At 39.0% G+C, this 22,498-nt stretch overlaps 1 protein-coding gene across 2 annotated transcripts; it reads right to left on the reverse strand.

The window, feature by feature from the left end:
* Positions 1-1,008: 1,008 nt before the first annotated feature.
* Positions 1,009-22,468, reverse strand: BLOC1S5 (biogenesis of lysosomal organelles complex 1 subunit 5). Of its 2 annotated transcripts, XM_050316057.1 has the most exons (6): positions 18,183-22,468; positions 17,784-17,880; positions 12,710-12,792; positions 10,508-10,637; positions 6,958-7,016; positions 1,009-3,102 (listed from the first exon to the last, which is right to left on the reverse strand). In XM_050316057.1, exons 2-6 carry the CDS (start codon positions 17,860-17,862, stop codon positions 2,923-2,925), a joined length of 531 nt encoding a protein of 176 aa, XP_050172014.1. In that variant the 5' UTR covers positions 17,863-17,880; positions 18,183-22,468; the 3' UTR covers positions 1,009-2,922. The 2 variants fall into 2 exon arrangements, with proteins under 2 accessions (XP_050172014.1, XP_050171922.1); XM_050315965.1 differs by lacking the exons at positions 17,784-17,880; positions 18,183-22,468 and adding an exon at positions 13,925-14,144.
* Between the last annotated feature and the right edge of the window lie 30 nt (positions 22,469-22,498).

Here is a 22,498-nt window from a genome sequence, read left to right on the forward strand (position 1 = left end):
CCAAACCTTTAAGTATCTCTTCAGTTCCTCAATTTGTTTTTACTCCTGAATACAGCAGCAGATTTCATACAGCAGTTCCAAGGAAGATACCAGCTTCTTGCCATGTGTTCATTAGGGCAGAAAGACTAAGAAAATATTCCAGTGGTTACATGACACCCAGCCCCACTTTCAGTTACACCGACAGTTCAGCATAACAAACAGTGCTAATAGTTAAGCAAAAACCTACACACATGGTGTGCTACAATGACAGATTGCAAAACTCACTTGTCAAGTTACTAGAAGTTAACAATGTTGAAGATCCTTTCCAACTCCTATTGGATTCCAATGCAAACTTCTATCGAGTTTAACTGGAATTAAATAAATCCTCAAGGTTTTTAAAACTATGAAGTTCAGTCATGTAAAACTGAAAGTTAAAACACTTCCTTTGTGGACCAATGACATAAAGCAAACTTTTAAAACTATTTTATTTAACTACTCATTTTTCTATTTCTCCTAAATGACAGAGAGTATGAATATCAAGATTTTGAACCTTGTAAAAAAAGTTGCATTGTGGACAACTATTGTGTCCAGGCAGACCATAATCCTGCCTTGATAAAAAACTGCAGAAGATAAAAATCCTTTTTTATCAGTCAGACATGTTTTGTTTGGACACAGTATTAGACACATCAGGTATGGGTTGGGATTTTTTTAAGCATTTGGACAGAAAAAACAGGTTTTCCTGTTACTGTTGGCAAGTTGCTTCAAAGATGATTAAGCACGTCCAGGTACCTCAAAACCTACAACATATCATACAAAAAAAAGTTACGAAATACTTTAGAAACAGATAGTTTTTACTGTAGTCCCCACAATGAATAACAGTGGGCCAAGAGGGAGACACAGACTGAAGAAAAGTGCTTTCAAATGATCTTCAGCATAAAAAATTCCTCAGCATAAAACCTTCTAAAAGAAGAACACATCTTCAGTGTTAGCACTTAGACGCTTTCCAAAAAACCAGGACCACACAACTCAGAAGGTTTGGGAAATATCACTTTATTTTCTAGTGAATATCCAGCTTGTAACACTTGTATCACTGCTTAAGAGCCCTCAAATTGATGAAATACTAAAATCCAGTGCACAGTTAATTAGATATCTATATCTCAATAAAAATTATCAGTGCAAAAATAAAAATTAATTCAGTTTGCAGTTAAATGCATTTTGTTACAAAGATATTTGGGCTTTGAGGATTCTATGAGCACATATACATCAAATAATCTGGTAAGAGGGAAGCCACTTCCAATCTGTGCTCCAAATGAAATTATTCCACACCCGATTCTAAAGACACGCAAGAACTAACTTTTTCTTTTTAAATGAAAAGTCTGAGCTTAGTTACAACATTCATCATAAACTGAGAAATACTACAAGAAGTCACCTTCTATTCAGATAGGAGTTGTTCTAAAAGAGGCTTTCCTATTTTTCATGTGTGGGATACCTTTGAGACAGACATCTATGTTTTTTCCATCCACAACAGAGAATTAACAACATTCCAGCATGTCCCACGGTTGGCAAGTCCTCTTTTCAGTCCAGATACATGCTGATGATTGATGAAGCTGTTGGGTCTACAGTAGCAGGCAGAGTAGCTTGGCAGGAATTCAGTGTTATTGAAAGAAATCTCAAATACTTATTCCATCTCCTCTACTAACTTTAATCACACTATCAACATGCTGCCAGGAACGGAGCCTTGACACCAAGCCATAAGCTTATACAAGCAACCATTGTTGGTATATTACTGCTGCAATACAGGTAAAGCGTAAATTCTGTTTATTTTTGCCTGTTTCCATTCTACATTGGACACCAGCTAAATTATGGAAAGATATTTCCTGTACTAACGGTTAGCTTGCAGCAAATTTCATTAAGGTACTAAGTCTCATTTTCCTTGGTTAATGAACTGATTAAGTTAACTTCTTCAGTTACATTGCTGTAAACTGCAAGTTTTGAATAAAAGAAAGCAATACAGGAGTTTTACATCCCCTGTAAGACTTAAGAAAGCAGATCAGTACTACAGGCATTTTACCACTAATCTGCTCGTTTGTTATGCTGATAAAGAACCAAAAATCTTACCTCAATTGCTTCATAAAGTTCTGACAAGCTTATCCTAAGTAAACCAAAAGCATGATAAATATTTAAGGTAAATACTGTACTAGCTACAAAGCTAATACAAGGACCGATATGCTTCTCATGATTACTTCTAAGCTTGTTTTGGCTTTGCTTAGAACAGTAAAGCTTAAAGACAGGCCTGAGACAATTACATGGAGAAAAAAAAAAAAGAAATTGTTGTCCAAGCTTATTTAGCCATTTTTATGGTAGCAAAACCCTTTCCAATCACAGCTCTATTTCATAATACTGAACAACCCAAAAGTTTGAATTACAATTGGATTTAAAACTCTGTTGAGATCTTTTATTGCTAAAAGTAAAATATTCCGTAAGACAAGTTTATTTTCTTGAAATCTACAAGCAGGATATATAGTTTTCCCAGTGAATTCTCAACTATGGCTGGAACCTACTAACCTACTTTTAGGGAAAGGGCTGTGGCTGCACACTGGGATTGTTAATATTACATTAGTCTCTGCATTAGTCTCTGTTTTCCTAAATGATATGATACTCTGCTGATGGGAGGGAATTTCAGTTTGCAACTCCCTGAGCTGATGCAGTCACACAATTTTCAGTTCCACTTTCCAGCAAAGAAATACTGGCATTCCATCTGCCCTGGACCAAACAAACAGAGCTAGGCACTTAAGTTCAAAGTATGCAAACCTTTTCTTCCCATACCAAGCCTGTAGAGAAAATTCTCCCTTTTTCTTATCTGTTTCAGCTTTCCAAAAGAACCTCAGTTTAAGTCAGAATAAACTGAGTAATGGCACAAATCCATCATTATTAAAAAAGGTTTTAAAAGGAAACATATTTGGCCAGTTCCTTCTCCATCTCAGAATACTGCTCTTTGAGGCGCTCCATAGCTTTTCTGTGCTCTTCATCCACCTCTGCACGTTTGTTCTGCTGTTCTTTCATGAATTCCTCCCAGTGGGCGATGCACTTCTCTTCTCGAGCCATCACCCTGTCTGCCTGAAGCTGAGAGGAGGAAATGCGAACTTTTAACAGTCATTTCCATACTAAAACAAGAGGTTTAATGAGGGCTACATAATTTTAAAGTATCAGAGAAACTGGAAAATAGCAAGAAAACATATGGAAAGGTGAAACTAAAAAGAAAACATCTAGTTTTGTAAAGTCAATCAAAACAAGTAGTAAAATGTCTGCAATACTATTATCGTGATAGCATTAGCAATGATAGCTTTTCTATGCTATATTTCTACAAAATATAACAACAGAGATATTAAATGTTTTGAAACTGGCAGCTAGTGGTTCTGTTTTAGCCAGCTAGCTCTCACTGTGATTAATGTCTTCCTTGATAAATAAGTTATTTTTTCCCTCATACTTTTCTACTGCTTGGCTTCTGGTAAGTCTGATTCCTTTCACCTTCTTATCTTGGAAAAAAAAAATTAAAAAATGTTTAGATTTCCAGAAAGAGAAATCATACATAAATCCAATTCACATGTCATAATGCAATGAACTCGAGTGGATTGCTTGCATACAGTATTAACAGTTTGGTCTCCTTATATTATAGATGCAGAAGCCAAAATAAATCTAGGCAGGTGTTCTTCCATTTGCTCCATCTTCCAGCAAAAGAAAGGATTAAATCTTCTTTTCTTTTACGCCCCTCTCCTTTTTGGTCTATTAGCCATGACAGTTTGCTACTACTTCTGTGTAGGAATAAACACTAGCATACAGCTTTAATCGATATCTGGCACTTTGTCAATGGAAGGCACTGAAAATCCATTTATGTATTCCTAAACAGCCTCTCTGTTGCTCTTCAAGGTCACACATATAAATACACAATTTTTGCAGGGCAGCATTTTATACACTTCAACAAGATCATACCAAGATCCATTTTGTTTGCAGCAGTTGCAGTAACAGTTACTAACAAATCACACCACTTTGACTGGTGTGCTACTTTGTATTCAACAGGCTTTGAAATGCTGGTGTTTGACACACTTTTTGACAGGATTACACAGCACCGACCCAAACTACACTTCATCTAGACTAATCTCACGCTCCTCATGAATAGTTTGCAAGGAACATGGAACTGATGTTGTTACTTTCTACCTTTGTTTTCCACTGCACCATTTCTACCCAAGGATATAAAATGAACAGCCTGAGACATTTCTAGAACATGAGAAATAAAATTAAGATATGCTGGCACAAGCGAGTAAGAATGATAAGAAATACCAAGTAAAAGACATCGAGGACTTGAATCCTTTTTTCACTCTCCCACCCCAGTAACAATGTGGGAAACTCCAGGCCAGAAGCTCACTGGGCACTGCAGCTCTCCTTCCTACGAAACAACTTCAAACCCAGCTATGGTCAGCAGCATCTCCAGATCATTAATACTTATGGCTGCCAAGTGGGTATGTTTGCATGTGTGAGACAGTCACAATCTTGAAACTAATATTCCTCTTTGTACCAGACAAACAGCTGTGCAAACAAGCAAATATAATAAAGTGTGATGCTTAACAGATGAGTGCCTTAGGACACAAGTCTTTCAATTGAAGAACATGCTGCAGTGCAAACCTGCTGGTTTAGAAGTTAAAGAATCCACACAGGAGAGACTTATGAATGTTATTGCCGTGGGATAATCTTCAATGGGCACTTAGTCTCGTTAAGCATGACAGAGCAATGAGAGAGAAATCCGACCAAAGACAGATTCCTCCTTTGCCCACATCCACCTGCAAGACCCAAGCTGCCACAGACACTATCCCTGAAGCTAAGGTGCTAAAAGGCTTCCCTCATCCAAGCCTTCTCTGCTCTCTTGTGACAGTTTTTTGTGCTTTTTTTGTGCCTTTTGCTTAGCAGTGTCACACTAAGAGTCTCTTGAGAACCCAGGCTCCAATGCAGGACATACAACTACTGACACCTAGAGCTACAGCCACAAAAAATTCAGTTTCTCAGCACAAAAAGATGACTTCCACACTGTCACTCTGCAATTACCCATAGATCTTCCCTATACATATTGTGCTTTCTTACCACAATGTTCTCCACTTCTACCACATCCTCTTCTTATCCAGCACTATTAACTTTATGCTTTATTCAACTGACCATAACAAAAATACTGTGTTCTAACTGCAGCCTAGCTAAAAAGCACAGAGGTCCACATCTCTCGTGTTATATATGCCCTTGGCAGTCATGAAAAATCTTTAAAATACAAAGGTTTTCAAGATGTACAGACAACTTGGCATGGATTTGTATTGGTTAAGTCAAAAATCACTTTCAAAAAGCAAAAACAGTTTCCAACAGTAGCATAATTAGTGATCTGTAGAGGCAATACTGAGTGTGTTTTATACTACCAATTCATAATTTCTAAATTTATAGATTTGGAAAAGGTTTGTTTTCTGGAAAACAAAACCATGTAGAATTTGATCGTATGCCTTCTTTCAGTGACACAATCACATATTACTTTACACCCTAATTAAGAGTGTGTTAGGGGCAACATAATTTCCGTTTTGTTACTTGGCCAGTAGCTGAAAAGAACTCTAAGAAAAAGATAATTAGTAAAGTAAATAATCTTAAAATTCATTCTATTCAGCAGAAATTGAATTATTTTCACTGAAGGTTGCTAATACTAATAACTTGACACTACATTCTACCAAAATCCCATCATTTTTTCAGAACACGCAATTTCAGAAAAGGAAAAAATATTTCTTCTTAAGTGGTTGCACTACAATGACAACTTTTATCTATAATTTTAAAATAATGTTACTACTCACATTTGAAAGTTTCAAGCCAAAAAATATATTGGCTTAAAGAAATGCTACAAATCCTGAATAGCTATTACTATTCCTCCACTACATATTAAAAAACCCAAAGAGTGGAAGCATACAGCTAATACTTTAAAAAAAGAATAGTCACCATTCTTACTGAGTGTTCATTTTATAAGTTACAAAATTTTTATTAAAGTTTTACTTCAAACTAACAGTAGCAGAACTGTAAGAATTTCCTATTTAACCTCTCTACCAGTATCTACACTAGTGATAGACACAAGCAAACTCTGTCAGGGTTCAGCAGTGTGCTGTTTGCACAGTGCCAGTATTCAATTGCAACTGGACTGCCCATCTTCATCGATTGCAAAAAGGAAAGAAAAACACAATTATCAGCTTACATACATCAATGAACGGCCTGTTTTGCTTGATGGCCACAGAAACGTCTTCAGTTTTGCTGAACTAAATTATTATAAATAGCATTTTGCAGGTTAAGAGATAACCCAGGAGCACAATAATGAGGAGGTAATGGGAAAACATGAAACTAATTTCTTGTATAATTTTCCAACTTCTAGATTCCAAGCACATGTATTTCAAATAAGCAAAATGTAGCCAACTGAAAAGGTTCCAATGATTCGCATGTTCCTATAATATAGCCCTTCATTAAATAACCCATCCACAAGTGAAAAACACACTTCCTTTTCAACAAGCAATATATATAATATGGTCAATGTTCTCAGCTAACTAGGAAAGATTTACATTTCCATTCTGGTAGGTTAGTAGGTGTTTTTTGTTCCACAGAAAATAAGGGTTTTTTTATATTTAAGCTTTCCCTGTATGTGACAAATGTTATAGTCTGAGCTAGGAGGGAAAATAAAGTGAAGGAAATAAAAAAAAATAGTTTCCATGCATCAGGAGATTGTAGGAAGACTTAGCTAGATCCACTTGCAGTGTGCAGAAATCACCCCAGAAGAAGTTTTACTGCAAGTATATAAGGTATAGAAAAACATGTTTTGAAGTTTTGCTATACTGAAGGCAGATGAACTTGCTGTGAAGCACGAGACTCCGACTTAGATCACACTATAAAAAATGTATCCATCCACCCATCTTTTACCTTTCTCACTTCACACTCTTTCTCTTGGAGTTTATGGATCATGTCGTTGGCAGCTTGCACTGAAACAACAAATTGCAGTAGATCAGTCTGCTGTTCTAAATCAAAGAAACTTGCCTGAAAGGGATTTAAAAGACGTGAGACTATTACAAATCAAATATTATATTCCACTGTGCCACTTAACTGCACAAGAGTTGTCAATACTTGCAGAAAATGCTTTACACTTACAACTGTACGTAGGCTTATCACTGAGCTTAACCTTTGTGTGTTCTAGAAGCCAAAAAGAGAAAAGCAGACAGGTCCTCTTGCGCCCACACTCCCTAGTGTGGCTAATGAGCTAGAGTGCACTGCTCAGCACCTCAGAAGACATCAAAAAAACACTCTTAAGTCAGTAAGTAGAAACAGGTGACCTAGCTCTATGTTTTACTTGGTTCAGTTTTTTTCTTATTTTTAAAGTAAAAAGTGACGTAGTATACACTTTACATGGAGAACATCTTTATGCTGGAGCCAGCCTCTTCTCTCATGAGACTAAGCCTGGGAAAACTTGTCAATGGAAACAGGAATTGTATTCCTTTGCACTTTTTTCCCCAACTTATTTAACATTTAATTAATGTAGAATTAAAGAAACTAATTTCCCCAAAGCAGTCACTTCTCCCACTAACACAATCTGGCACTGAGAAATACCTTACTAATTTTTCACCATCTTGAAGCTGGTGACTTTCCACACCAGGAGGCAGGCTCCTGCCACCCTGAGGACTTCCAGTTACAGAACAGGTTCACTGCCCACATAGCTGATGAGGAGCTGGGAGCACTGTGAATTGGAGCATCTGGTGGCTGATCCTGAGCTGCTCAGGACCATTAGAAGAGAGTGGCAAATGACAGCTGTAGCAGACTCCCTGTGACAGGGGATAGAGGGTCCCCACCTTTAAATATGTTTTGTCATTTAGGGAGGTTTGCTGCTTGCCAGGGGCTCACATTTGGGATGTTGTAAGTTTGGACTATTACTCCTGGTGCTCTTCCATGTAGGTGCCAGTGATACTGCAGGGGTGACCTGAGAAACACCAGGAATTACTACAAGGATCTGAGGACAGTGGTCAAAGACACGGGGGTCCAGGTAATGATCTCCTCAATCTTCCTGTTGAGGGGAACTAGGTGGATTTTTGAGGTTAACAGCTGGTTGCACAGTTGGTGTTGGCAGCAGGGGTTTGGTTTCTATATCCATGAGACCCATTCTGAGCATCAACAGATGCTTGGAAGAGATGGGATACACCTGACTAAACAAGGTAGAAGTAACCTTGTCAGCAGGCTGGCCAACCTGGTAGAGACAGCTTTAAACTGGAAATGACAGGTGAAGGAGTGATTCACAAAAAAAAAGTTGGGGGGGACAAACCAATGGTAGGCAAACCAAGTCTGGGATGATGGTAACAAGGATCACCTTCTCCAAGCTCAAGAAAGGTCCATCCCAACAAGCATGGATGTTGCCTGCAGCAGGAGGTCTTCATGGATGACCAAGGAGTTCCTTACTGAATTCAAATTTAAAAAGGAGGTGGAAGCAGGGGCAAGTCATGCTGTCTGATCGAGCAGAGACAGCATGAGGAAAGTAAACGCTAATCAGGAGTCAAATTTAGCAAGGGGTACAAAAGATAGCAAGAAAGGAATCTGTAAGTATGTAGCAACAAAAGGAAAACTGGGGAAAATGCTCTTCTGCTCAGTGGGGTAGGGGAGCTGGTGACAAAGAACATGGCAAAGGCCAAGGTACTCAATGCCTTCTTTGCCTTAGTCTTTAGCATAAAGACCAGCCTTGAGGAATCCCAGGCTTCTGACACCAGAGGGTAAGTCCAGAGCAAAGCAGACTTACTGTCTGTGAAGAAGCACCAGGTTAGGGGACACTTAAACTGGAAATGGTTGTGCTGCCATTCAGAGGGACCTTGAGCAACCGGAGAATTGGGCTGAGAGGAATTTTAATGAAGTTCAACACAGGGAAATGTCAAGTTCTGTATCTGGAGAGGAATAATCTCAGGCAGCAAGGCATAACAAGGGCCAATAACACAGGCCACACTTGAGGTAGTCTGTCCACTTCTAGGCTCCCCAGTAAACAAAGGAGATTAATTTACTGGAGTAAGTCCAGCACACGGCCACAAAGATGATTAAGGACTGAAGCATCTTTTGTATGAAGCAAGGCTGAGAGAGGTGGGACTGTTCTATGGGAGAAAAGAAGGCCCAGGGGAGAATGTGAATAAATATCTGAATGTAATAAATATCTGAATGGAATGAAGATGAGGGAGCCAGACCCTTCTCTGTAGTGCTCACTGTCAGGACAAGAAGCAGTGAGCACAAGATCAAATACATGGGATTTCAAATTAACACAAGAAAACACTTTTTCCTGTGAGGGTGGTCAAACACTGGAACAGGTTGCCCAGAGAGGCTGTGGAGTCTCCACCTGTAGAGATACTCAAAATGGAACTGGACACAGTCCTGGCTCTAGCTGCTGCTGCTTGAGCATGCAGGAGACTTAACAACATGACCTCCTGAGGTCCCTTCCCACCTCAACAATTCCATGATTCTATTACTAAAGACGTACTGCACAGCTGACCCATTAGAAAGCCAGTAAGCAGCATCAGAGGTTCACTCCAGTCAGATGGTATTAGAACGTGTGTCTTATTTGCATGACTAAATTTAAAGTTTCAAATACTTTCCTGCAATCATTTCGTGTGCATGGGATCATCTACCATTTGCTGTTCTGCATATGCCAGATGCTGTATAAGTAAGTTCTAAGAAATTAAATGCTTATACAACATGCCACATATAAAATATAACACAACCTACACTGGCAAGTTTCAACCGCATAAATTTGGCAGCTAAAGCTAGGTACCCACACTCTCTTGAAATCTCTTTTTAAGAAGCCATCCTGCTGAATGAATAAGAAAAAAGAAAAGATACTGAAAAATTAGTAAATAAACTATAAATTTTCTTTTAAAATCTGAGCAATAAAAACATATATTATTATAATGATGAAACTAAGATTAGCATGCAATTACTCCTATTTCACTATTTGTGACTAAGATGATGATGATGATAATAATAAATTTCACAGTTAGAGAGCAGTAGGTTTTGTTTTAAATCACAGGGGACAGTATTACGCACTCCTGGGGGAAAATTAAGAAACCTGAAGGTCACACTGCAGCATGTTTGCAACAAACTGAAAAAAAACCCTGAAATTTCAGAAAAATGAAATTTTGTCCATGGTTTTGGTCAACATGGAGTGACCAAATTTGCAAGTGAGTAGCAAACAACTGAGCTGAAACAGCTTTTACTTCAATAAACAAAAAGCTTTAATGTAACCTTAGCAAGAGCTGTGTGGCTGGACCAATACAAAAAATGTGCCTGTTGTTTCCCTTTTAAAATGTCACAGAAATGAGAACAAAGCACATAAATAGCACATAAATATCCAACTATGATAATTTTTCTAAAAATTTTCTACATTTTGAATTCAAACAATTTAAATCACTCCTTAAAATGATGCAATAAGAGAAATAAGAAGCAATGTGCTTACATCTCTTGAATGTTTCATTCAAATTGTCATGCATTGCCTGCTCACACTTAGGAAGAACGTGTTCATTTGTTTCAAAGATTGTATTCTTTAGATTTTCAAGTACTCGTAGTTCTCGGAGGCCACGTTTTTCCTGCCAGAAAAAGGAAAGAAAATGAGTGGCTAATAAGGAATTCCACTTTACAAACTAAAGATGGTTTCCCAGTTCATAAACTTCATGTTAAAGACTATACCAGTGTCTCCTAAAGAGTTACTCTATTTATTTAGCACAATTAAAAAAATTGTTTTGCGAAAAAAAGAGAGCAATGTTCCATTCTTCACACTAAAATACAGGAATTCTTTGAATGACCTTTCTGGCCTTTGTGAGAAAAGTCAGTATTAACTGGCTAAAACAATGTGTGGAAAAATGTGCTGTTTTGTATAGATTATTTGCAGCATATCAAAACACAGAGCAATAAAACTTGAAAACACTGCAGTTTTATAACTCATTTGTTACTGAGAAACAACATAGCAGTGATTCTGCTTACTTGATGTCTGACCCACACTCAGCATTGGAAGAGATTAAAACAATTCAAGTAAAATTGTTTTAACTGAAGTAAAGCAACGAAGTCAAGACTAAAAAATAATATGATACAGCTGACTAAAGGAGCAGCCCTTCTTCTGGATCACCGCTGATCATGATTAATTACAAGAACAACAAGATCTTGCTTTATTGTTCCCATTTAAAAAATAATCTATTTTTCTGAAGTCGTAGTGCTACTTCCACTCCCAATTTCACCAAAACTTTTCTTTAGATGACTACTCCAGATAAACAAAAAATACTGCATTCCACAAAGTGGGCAATTGGATCAACATATCTGTTTTAAAACTTCAGCAACTGAGGCACAGACAAGTAAAAGCACTTAATTAAACAGGCTCCAGATTTTCTGAATGCAAATCTACATTCTTTACACACTAGGTGCTCATCATTGAAAGAATAAGCATATGTCCTACCACAACAAAAAAACAACTGATATGTCAAAGTTACAAACAAGAGTAATTTCTGGAAGAAATTTTAAGTTGCAAAGATTTAAACAACCCTTTGCTTTGTTATTTCCCCCTAAAAGTAAAAACCAGCAACTGAATTTCAATAAAAGGTCTAAGAATGTATTAAATTTGTCTAAGAAACAGAACAAGACTTCAAGTGCAATAAGAGAAATATATGAATTATAGTTATAAAGATATGAGTTCTAATTTTTTAATGGAGTTTAAATTTTTCCTTCCCATGGAATGCCATGTAAAACTACCTACTGTAGGGAAGGCAGAGAAAATAAATAATTTCTTATGACTCTGAAGCCCACATGATACAGATCTGATGAGAGTTTATTTCATGTGTGTATTTTGCTAAACCAGTAGAGACAAAACAGACCTGCTTAAAATATAAGCTACAATCTGTGATGAGGGGGGAAGACATTCTTAAGGTCATTCAAATCAGGTCTGCTTGCTGGAAGTTTGAGGTGTAACTGCATTTTCAGGACTGGTTTTGATTTTAAATTCCACATTCTGTAAGAATGAAAATCTACTCAGAAACAGCCTTTTGTTGACATAAGATGTGACTTTTCTAAACTTTTGCTGCCATCTTGTGGAAACCAAATTACACTTTCCAAGCAAAGTTGTATATAAACACTTTTGCACCTTCAACTTAAGCCTTACTTGCAGCCAATCAGGCAGAAGTCATTAATTTTTTAATGATTTTCTAACTTTGCATAAAGCGTTGCTCTTCTTTTCCACTAATATTACTTTATTTTGTGTAACAAAAATTAAAGCAAAATAAAACTACAACTGTGCTAGTTGAATCCAGCTGATGCCTAAAGCAGTTTCTCAGTCAGATGTAAACCTACACTGGCCAACAGTACTTTCTTTGAACCAATTGGACTTCTCTAAGATGTTAGGATTTCATAATTCTCTAGCATCAGAGTTCCTGCCAGTGTTTTGCAGGAAAAGAAATTATGTCCCTTCCAAAAATTTTAAAAGAAAAAGGCCTAAATTACTGCCTTGTTTACTAAAGATGCAGATGTATACTACAAGCGTGTTATTTTGGGAAAAAAACCAAACATGTCAAATTCTTCTGGCAAAACTTATGTACATATTATGATATCTAAAGAGATGCTAACACTGTTGAAAGTCTCAGACTATGACAGCATCCAATAAGATACAAATACTTACCTCAAATTCTTTAACGAAGTAACGTATTTCTCCCTGAATTACTGGTCTGTGATCCAAGAGTCTTGAATAGATTTCCCCAACATCTAGAAGATTAATGAAAGCCAGAATTTTAGTTTTTCTCTCACTCCTACACCAGGCTACACAACACATGGTAGCACACCATACCTCAGTTTGAAGAAGGACTACAAAATACATGCAAAACGAAAAGAGCACCAGAACAGTGTTTGTTGAGTAACCTATCTATTCAGCAAATCACCAACTTAGATAAAATGCAACGAATCAGTATACCAGATGCCAAAGACACCTTTCTGGGAAGGCTGAAAGTTCTCCTCTGTGCCTCAGCACCCTTCGTTTCAACCCTCTTTCTTCTCAGTACAAGCTTCTGTATCTGACTGTAGATAGTGGTAAAAGAACAGAACTAAACTCTGCAGCCTAATAGAGATTTACATGCTAGGACGTGGGAGTTTTCTGCAGCAAGAGAAGCAAAATGCTCCCTACACAGGAAAGCCGTCAGCATTTTCTTGTATTCCAGGGCCAAAGACTTGAAATTTAAGTCTCGAAAAAGAGAATTTACAATATAAGTACGTGTGAAAATCATGCTTGTCTGTCACAGAGAAAGAAAAAGCCCGTTAAATCAAAAGGCAGTGTGAGAGCACAGCAAATAAAGACTGTTTCAAGAAATACGCAGCGTAGTGCCAGCAAGCGCTTCAAACTGTAAGGATGTCTTGGAAAGGATGTCTCATGTAAAGGATGTCTTCCTGCCCCACCTGTTGGACCCGCCTCGTGGCTCTCCCTCGCTACTGTATCCACCTGTTTGTTCAACATCCCGATTCCCACCCCGTTCAAAAAAAAGGTGCAGAACGGTTATTCCACATCTGGAGAATGACGTGATTGCAGCAAATAAAACACAGGCTAGATCCTTCCCCAGTCCAAACGCTCCTGTGCGCTGATGGACCAGGCCAAGACTCGGGGCGAACAAGACCAAAGTAGGAGCTTCCCAGGAAACTTCGCACGCCGGTGGCAAGGCCTCGGTGGCAGACTCAGTTTCCCGAAGGAACGCCTAGCTTCAAGCTCCGAGAGGTGAAAGCCACCTAGGACTCGCAGGTCTCCAGCTTTAAGCCTCGGAACGTGTCAGGGAGCCCCGGGGGGTGTGGGACAGGAAGGCGGCCGAAGCCGGGCTGCTGATGCCGCGGTGACACCCCGCCCGGCCCTTACCCTTTATGATGGCCTGGATGGGGGAGCCGGCGGCCGGCGCCTCCCGCCTCCTGTCGCCGTGCGGCGGGGCCGCCGCGGTGCCGCGGCCGGGGGACGCGGGGCCAGCGCCGCTCATGGCGCTCGGCGGCCCCGGGGGCAGCGCGGCGGTACCACCTGGCCCTGCCCGGACCTGGCCCTGGCCCTGGACCTGGCCCTGGCCCTGGCCCTGGCCCTGGCCGGCCGTGCCCGCAGAGCTTCCGCAGGGCCCCGGTGCCGCGGCGTGAGATCATCGCGGCGCGCCCGCCCCGCCGCGGTACCGCCCCCAAACACACCCCCGGGACCTCGGCTGTTTGATGGGTGTTCTGTCAGGAGAGAAGGACACGGGTCCGGAGAAGGGGAGCGGAGCCGGTGGAGGGTCTGGAGCGCATGTCCTGTGAGGGGCGACTGAGGGAGATGAGGTTGTTTAGCCCGGAGAAAAGAAGGCTCGGGGAGGGGAGCTTATCGCTCTCTACCTGAAAGGAGGTTGTAGCCAGGCAAGCAGCGACAGGACCAGAGGAAAAGGCCTCAAGGTGCCCCAGGGGAGGTTCAGGTTGGCCAACAGGAGGAATTTCTTCACAGAAAGGGTGATTAAACATTGGAACAGGCTGCTCAGGGAGGTGATGGAGTCACCATCCCCAGAGGTGTTTAAGGAGAGGCTGGACGTGGCACTTAGTGGAAAGGTCTAGTTGGTAGAGTGGTGTTCAGTCATAGATTGGACTTGATGATTTCAAAGATCTTTTCCAATCTAATTGATTCTGTGATTCAGATAAATATAGTAAGAGACACACATTCAGGAAACCCACTTGCCTTCTGCGTGTAGCAAACACGAGTAACAACTTCTGAACGCATGGGCTGAAAGAAAAGAATAAGAGGAGCAGTCTTTTACAACAACAACAACAAAAAGGCAAAAATTATGTAAAATCCTTATACATTTCTTTTAAGACTATTTGAGAGTACAAAAGAGGCTCCTCAGTACAAGAGAGACACGGAGCTCCTGGAGCAAGTCCAACAGAGAGCTACAAAGTTGATTGGTAGACTGGAGCATCTCTCTTATGAGGGCAGGCTGAGGAAACAGGGCTTGTTCAGCCTTGGAAAAAAAGACTGAGAGAGGACCTCATTAGTGTCTACAAGTATCTCAAGGGAGAGTGTCAAGAAGATGGACCTAGGCTCATCTTGGTGGTGCCAAGCAATAGGACAAGAGGCAACAGGTAGAAACAGACGCACAGGAAGTTCCACCTGAATGTGAGGAAGAACTTCTTTACTGCATGGGTGACTGAGCACTGGAACAGACTGCCCAGAGAGGTTGTGGACTCTCCCTCACTGGAGATATTCAAGAACCGTCTGGACGCAATCCTGTGCCCTGTGCTCTAGGATGGCCCTGATTGATCAGGGAGGTTGGAGCACATGACCCACTGTGGTCCCTTCCAAACTGACCCATTCTGTGACTCTGACAGCATCAGGATATTTTCAGTATACCCACTCCTGCCCCCTTTTACCACCTCTCCCTTATAAATTACAGTATATTAACTTCTGTTTGTGATTTTTTTCTTCATGCCACATAAACTCAGTGACTTTTAGAATAGGTTGATCCTGGTTACAATGAAGGAAGAACTGGACCACAAATTCTGCTACACCTGCTGCAGCTTCAGTATTCTGACCTGGTATACCATAAAGGAGCCAGTTTAGCAGGAACAATTACTAGTTTATTCGTAGAAAACAGGAGCGATATATATTCCTTTCTTAGAAATTAGTTCTGCCCATGTTCTACTCTCCACAGCTTTTATGTGCAGGAATAATGGTGTGGCCAAAAAAAAAAAAAAAGTTTTTAGAGCTATTACAACTGACACAAAAAAATGATCCTATTATAAATTTTGTGTCCCATCATCAAAGCTCAGAAACTGTTCACTGAAATTAGTATATATGACAATACCTATATATATGTCGTCATATATATATATATGACAATACCTATAATCTTCTAAACTCAGGGTTAAAAATGAGTGAATTGGTTTTGTTGAAACAATCTACTCCAAAATCAGTCAAAATACAGTTAGAATCTGTTTAAATAATAAAATGCATCTCACACTGGGAAGTGTTCAATACTTAACATTATTACTAAATTCAGTATAAATACATAATCTAAAAGTATTTCACTCCTTCACTGTCACATAATCTGTAAATATTAATTAGGCAACTAACAGATATAAGAATTATTTTAAAAATAGTTCCCTTCCACATGATCTTTTTTTCACCTCAAAATAACCACCTCTTGCAACCTATAGATTAGTATTTATATTTTCCCATTTGAATTCAAAGCACATAAGCAACTGACAATCACCATTAGATTACACTAATGCTCATATATTAATAACATCTGTAGGATATTCCAGCTGGCTCCATCATAAATAATAATCTGGGGTAGAATTTTTCAAATGTTAATTTTATCCCTTTCCTGCCTAGCTGCCATTCTTTCGTAGTCTTTCTCTCAAACAAGTTATTTCCCCCTCTAAGCCCTATGTTCCAGCTTCTTATTTTTTAAGGAGGAAATCCTGTAGTTAAGGGGCTTTGCAACTGCTGCATTTCTAGGAAATAGTTCTTACATCATGAATAATGTCAGGTTCAGAATTATGGGAATGCAACAAGGGCAAATCCTGTGACAGGCAGCTGCATTGGTTTCTAGGACTACTGTCCTGAAACCATTCCTCCTTTGTTTGAATATTTTTTTTAAAGAATATGCTTTATTGTTGCATTTATGTCTCTTTTGTTGTCCCCCCCACTCCCTGCTCACTCTCACTGCCCCATATTTTCAAAACATATTCAAAAAAATTAAGGAGGACTTAAAGGGGTGATGGCTATAAAAAGACAATACTTGTGGAGCCCCTAACCTGTCAGTTTGTAGAAAGTAGTCATCAAGTCACAAAAATATGGAAATGGCTATGGCTTGGAGCATGAAAATCAACATATGTAGTCATCATGTATTTTTTTGGAAGATAGGCTAAACAACCTCTGTCACTTTTGCCGTGCAATGGAACCCGCTTTCTCTTTTAGGGATCACCCTGCCACTTCCCATTAGCGTTAGCAGCACTCTGAATTGCAAAATCTTCAGATGAACGTGCCGAGTCCTGTCATTTCCCCCACAGGCTGTCTAGCAATGATAATCCACTAAAGTATTGTTTCATCCAAGTGGCGGTGTCCGAGTCAAATGCCGGCAACAGGCAGGGAAACCCAAACCTGTTGAGGCAGACATCTGCCCAGATGGGAGGAATCGGAGCGACGGCCCTTAAGAGGGCGAGGCGGGGGACATACTTTGCGCCAGCAGAATAAGTCCATGGGCTGCACCCGTGATGGGAGACCAAGACCACGATCATGATGGCTGGAGGTTTGCGGGCTGCGATGCTGATGCTGGCCAAAGCAGGCCCGGGGCTGCGCTGTTTGGAGGAGTGCCTTGTCACATTAGCCGTGCGGCTACTGTATTTGATGCTCAACCTGTATGGACAGGCCTGCCAGGCAGAAACTGCTCAGGCAGATGATGCTAGGGAGGACAAAAATTATCCACCGCAAGACTAAGAAGACAGATGACACCCAGCAGGAACAGCAAGCCAAATCTGCAGAATCCACAATGCAGCTGGCTAGCCCGGGGCTACCTGACTCTTTGAAGAGGAACAGACATCACCTACGAGCTGTCAAATTAGATCACCAGCCTGAAAATGCTGAAAGAGGTTTAGTTCCTCCAATAGAGGAGGGAAAGTTTAATAGATGAAAATCTTCCTAAAGGGTCCAAGGTAGTGTGGGAGGATAAAGGGGAATCCTTCAGATGCAGCAACAATGAACAATTACTCACCTCCTGCCTGCCTGCCGAGTGGGAGATGGGATGCGCAGTGTTCCGCAGCAGCTGCGGTAGCTGTAGTCACTACCAGCATGGAAAATAAAGGCCACGCCTGCAGGAATGTGCACAGAGCAGCAACAAGTAATGCTTGCTACAAAATCAATCCCCCTCCCAAATCTGTGGTGTCTTTATATCTCGCCCTGGAGCTGGGCTCTGAAGTACTATAAATCTAACATTTAAGACATGCAGCGGTTGGGTACAAAGACCCAGCCTGAATCCGAAAGCTTGGCGCAGCAAAAGGTGCATGACAGCATTGCCCCTCACATTTCTTTTGCAATAAAATTGAAGCACAAGAAAACCCCCACACGTAATACAATTCAATTTTAATAATAATAATAAAAAACTTAGGATTACCTAGTGAGTAAGCATGTGCTCAGGTGTATGGTGAATATGAAGCCTGGCATTTCCATCAGGGACAGCAGCAGCATGATCCAATTAGAGATGCAAAGAAGAAACACTGCTCTTAGGGGGGAAAATATTAAATGTAGCAATCCATTAAGCAGCTGCATCACTGCAATTACACTTTGAAGTTAAAGACTGTGAAACACACTAAAGATTAAAAGAAGTGATAAGATTAAAAACCAAAAGGGGGAAAAAACCAAATAGGCCTACTGATCCTTCTTTCTAGCAAAAAAAAAAAAAAAAAAGTAGAAAAAATTACATACTAGGTTCTGTATACACATACAATTATAAAATCAATGTATGGCTATTTATGGCTAAGCAAATTTACTTGGAGAAAAATCTACTTCCAATTTCAGCATTTATGCGGCAGACAAACCATATATCACCTGCATAGATGCAAACAGATCAGAAAGAATATGAAGCAGGCTTTTGAATAGAAGAGCTTACAACTGAATTTCTTGATGATTTTACAGTTCTATTCCTTTATTTCCATCTTTCTCAGTTAATCTCTTTTAACATACTGTTGTTCCAAATCAACAGCACTGACAAGCAGATTTTTGATAATCTATTGTCTTTTAACTGAGAATAAAGATACCCAAGTTCTACCGCTTCTTCATCTGTATTTTTACTTGGGTGCATTTCACGGACAAAAGCACTTCTGAGTCACATTTTCATATAAAATAGTTAATATAAGGGAGTGTCTCATTTGAATTGCAAAGTACATCTATATTACACCTTACTTAGAGTCTCAGAGTTCCCTGTAATAACTGAGGATCCACACCCACACTGAAGAGTGTAAATTAGTGTTCCATCAGCTATAACTGAAATTAATGTATGTGTGTGTAGAGAGAAGGAAACTAATGTTGAAGAATTATTTTATAAAAATACTCTAATGGGCTGTAACACCTACTAGGAAGTTTAAGATGTACCTCACAAAAAACAGGCTCCCCATTTCTAGGCCTATGAGCTTCCAAAGATTCAGGCAAGAGTATGAAATTCCTGGGAGACAGGCTACTCAATTTAAAAATATTTTGAAGAGGGTGAGGTAAGCTATAGAAAAGGATTACAAAATAAAAAAGATTAGAAGCATATGAAAATATCACCCCTTACAGGCAAACAACTAAGATGTTAGCTAGCAGACTTCACTGGCAAAAAATTACACATTCTACACAAAGAATCTCTGGCAATTTGATAGGTGCAAAGCTCCCAAAAGCAAATATTTACTGTGGTTGATTGGACTGTTTGATTGGACTGTTTCAATTGTAAACCAGAAGTAGTATCTCCTAACTTGTTTTCTCTGTATAAAATGAAATTATGCCTATCTGGTAGGTAAATCACTGAGGACACAACAGGAATGTAACAGAAAGCATGTTGTACATTTAAGTTCTCATAAATAATTCTTTACAATTTTGCTGATGAAAAGCCTACACTTTGGTTCCATCTGAATGGTCAGATTTTCTTAATACCCATCTCTAAACTGGAACAATTTTTTTTTTGTTCAGAGTAATCTTTTCAAATTTTTTATTTCTACTCACTCTTTTCTAATCCCATATTAAACTCAAATTTTCCTGAAAGTCACTGTTGCTCAGTTATAAGTCTCAGAGCAATAACTACCCCTAGAGACTTCAGAAGTCAACACGAACTCTCACTTAAAAATGAAGTTATTACACATACAAAGACAACTAAAAATCAATACATTACTAACATATCTGATGCAAAACTCAAACACCTGTTTCAACCTGGCTTGTCTGCAAGCAGTAGTTATCTTGGCATTATGAGGAAAAAGACAAGTCAAAGTGGTTAAGTGTAAGATTTCACGGAATGCTTAAAATTATCATATTTATTTCACTGTTGAATTCTTCAGTTGCTGAAAGGTTGTCATGAAGCACTATCTCACCATATGGCAACAACCTCAAGTCCCAGAGGCACATACTTAAAAGACCATAACATGTCAGGCCCCTTGAATAAATTAGAACAATTATGCAAAATAATAATATGCAATAAGGAGATACGTTAACAAATGAAAGTGTTGCTGCTTATGAAACGCTGTGAAAATAAATTCCACACATCACTGTGGTCATCATCATCATCAAACTGCAAAGCAACACAAGTAAAACATCACAGTGCCCTTCAGCAACTGAAGTTTTAGGAAAGGAGAAAGGGGTTGTGAGGGATGAAAGTCTCTTTTACTAACGTTCAGTGAAAGTATAATAAAATATTATAGAAAGACAGGTGGGAAGTACCTTTAAAACCAGCTGAAGATTTGCCCATGTACACCCTTTATACTGACCATCAATGTTAATTTGAAAGCTCATGCTACAGTACACCTCATTTGTAAAAATTATGAAGTATAATTGTAAAAAATGTACCTCATACAGTCTCAGATAGACTCACGCTACATCTGTGTGATTTCTCAGAAGTTGTTTTACAGATTTGGTTGTCCTTGATCAAAAGGCATTAGACAGAAAGGGGGAGATGGGAGAAAAATCAATACCATCTGGTTTTCCCAGTCATCTCTCTAAAGGCAAAGTCTCCATTCTTCTTTGCTTTTAACCCTCTATCCCTTTAAGTTTCTCTGTGCAGGAGAGAGAAAATTGAAATATGCTCAAGTAACCATATGATAATGACCAAATGCTTTTTAGATAGTAAAGAGTTAAATACTACTAATCCAATTCTAAACATTTCATCTTTCTGGTAGGTGAATTTTTTTTAATAGTATTTCAGCAGCAAGTAACACTTCTGTTCTACACCAGAGAAAATAAAACTGGCACAAGAGGCTAGGGGATACTGCAGTGGCAGCATGTAGGCAACGTGAGAAATCCCAATACTTGGAAACAGCAGCTATTTGGGATTAATGAAATGACATTTTGTAGCAACATCTCTACAAAAGACGCCCATAAAGATGACAGTATTGTTTTTAGCAATATTTAGCTCTGGTTGCATTTCAGTGGTCTCAGCTGTAACATAAGCTGCTGTTCTCACAGACGACGACTTGCACAGATACTTCACAAAACATAAATAATTCTCACTTGGAATAGCAGATAAAACCAGTAAATCTGTAAGATGAATGTGAAATTCCCTAAACCCTGAACAAATGCACTGATGATTCACACCCATGCTCCCCTTCTGAAACAGAAACCAGCTCATTACAGTAGAATTGAGTAGAAGTGTAAGTATTTTTTTAAGTCTTATCATCACATGCTCCCACACATAGTTGAGGGGAAAAGCAAACTCACTTGTATACATAATACTAGGTAGAAAATGTTTGAATAAACTGGGAATTAAGAGTGCAAGAACTGACAGCAAACACCTGAAGCTTTCAGGTAGTCAAATACGAAAAAAATTGGATCATGAAGTCTCCAACACATTTGTACTAAAGCCCACTCCACAATTCTCGAACAGATCTCAAGATTTCAGTGAGATCTTTGTAAGTACAGAAGGTGAGTTTCTAAATAGCAAGGAACAAGAGTAGCTAACATGAGACATGGCAGAAGCAGAGATTTAAGCCCCCTGAAAAATGATGAGAAATTTCTGAAATTAAGTATTTCCACTCTAAAAGTAACTTGGTCTACCTGTAAATCCTCTATCAAAAATTATATATATACAGAAAACACTTATTAGAGCCCAGAATTGTCCAGGTTATGCTTACCTGTACAATTTTCTTGTGTCCATTTCTGTGTCAGGACACATTTTAATTATCTACCTACCTTTTTTTTTTTTTTTTAAGGACTGAGCATTATGAATGTTATAAAACATCTATCCAAGACAGATCTTCGTATTTATATTTACTTGGTGGGAAGTTCCTAAAGCAGCACACAAGTTAAGACTAAAGAATGTACAAGTGAAGTTGTCTGCTAAGTGCTGCTGTAGAAACCAATATAGAAGTCAATTTATCAATTAAAATATAATTTTTTTTCTTTCATGTGTTAAAAGAAATGTTAACTGAATTGTGCAAAGATATTTAAGCAATTAAAGTTAGCACTCTTAACTTTGTTAAAAATGGAGGGACCACATTCTACATTTAAATGACCCGTCCAAATGTGTGACTCAACAAGAGTGTTGCTGTTTTTAAAACCAACGTTAAAACATTGCTAGTGAACTGACAGACCAGTTCAGCTTATCTTAAGCTAAGGTTTTTGATTGGTTTTGTTGAGGTGGGGTTTGGTTGGTTTTTTATAATCTGGAAACTTGCATTGACACTTGAGTAAGAAATGAAGTGAGGAACACACAAAAATCTTTAAGAATGCTAACTTTTCTACCCACTTTGA

This window comes from Myiozetetes cayanensis, unplaced genomic scaffold (assembly GCF_022539395.1).
Source record: "Myiozetetes cayanensis isolate MyiCay16 unplaced genomic scaffold, myiCay2020 scf1, whole genome shotgun sequence".
NCBI classification, from domain to species: Eukaryota; Metazoa; Chordata; class Aves; order Passeriformes; family Tyrannidae; genus Myiozetetes; species Myiozetetes cayanensis.

What these genes read in the sequence shown, in the direction of transcription:
- BLOC1S5 (XM_050315965.1), bottom strand. Translation starts at nt 14,039, where the DNA reads ATGAGCGGCGCTGGCCCCGCGTCCCCCGGCCGCGGCACCGCGGCGGCC. An exon ending in GAATGAAACATTCAAGAGAT is followed by an intron (nt 7,017 to 10,507) that starts GTAAGCACATTG and finishes TTGTTGTTTCAG; the next exon opens with TGCAAGCTGCCAACGACATG. An exon ending in AAGAGTGTGAAGTGAGAAAG is followed by an intron (nt 3,103 to 6,957) that starts GTAAAAGATGGG and finishes TCCTCCTCTCAG; the next exon opens with CTTCAGGCAGACAGGGTGAT.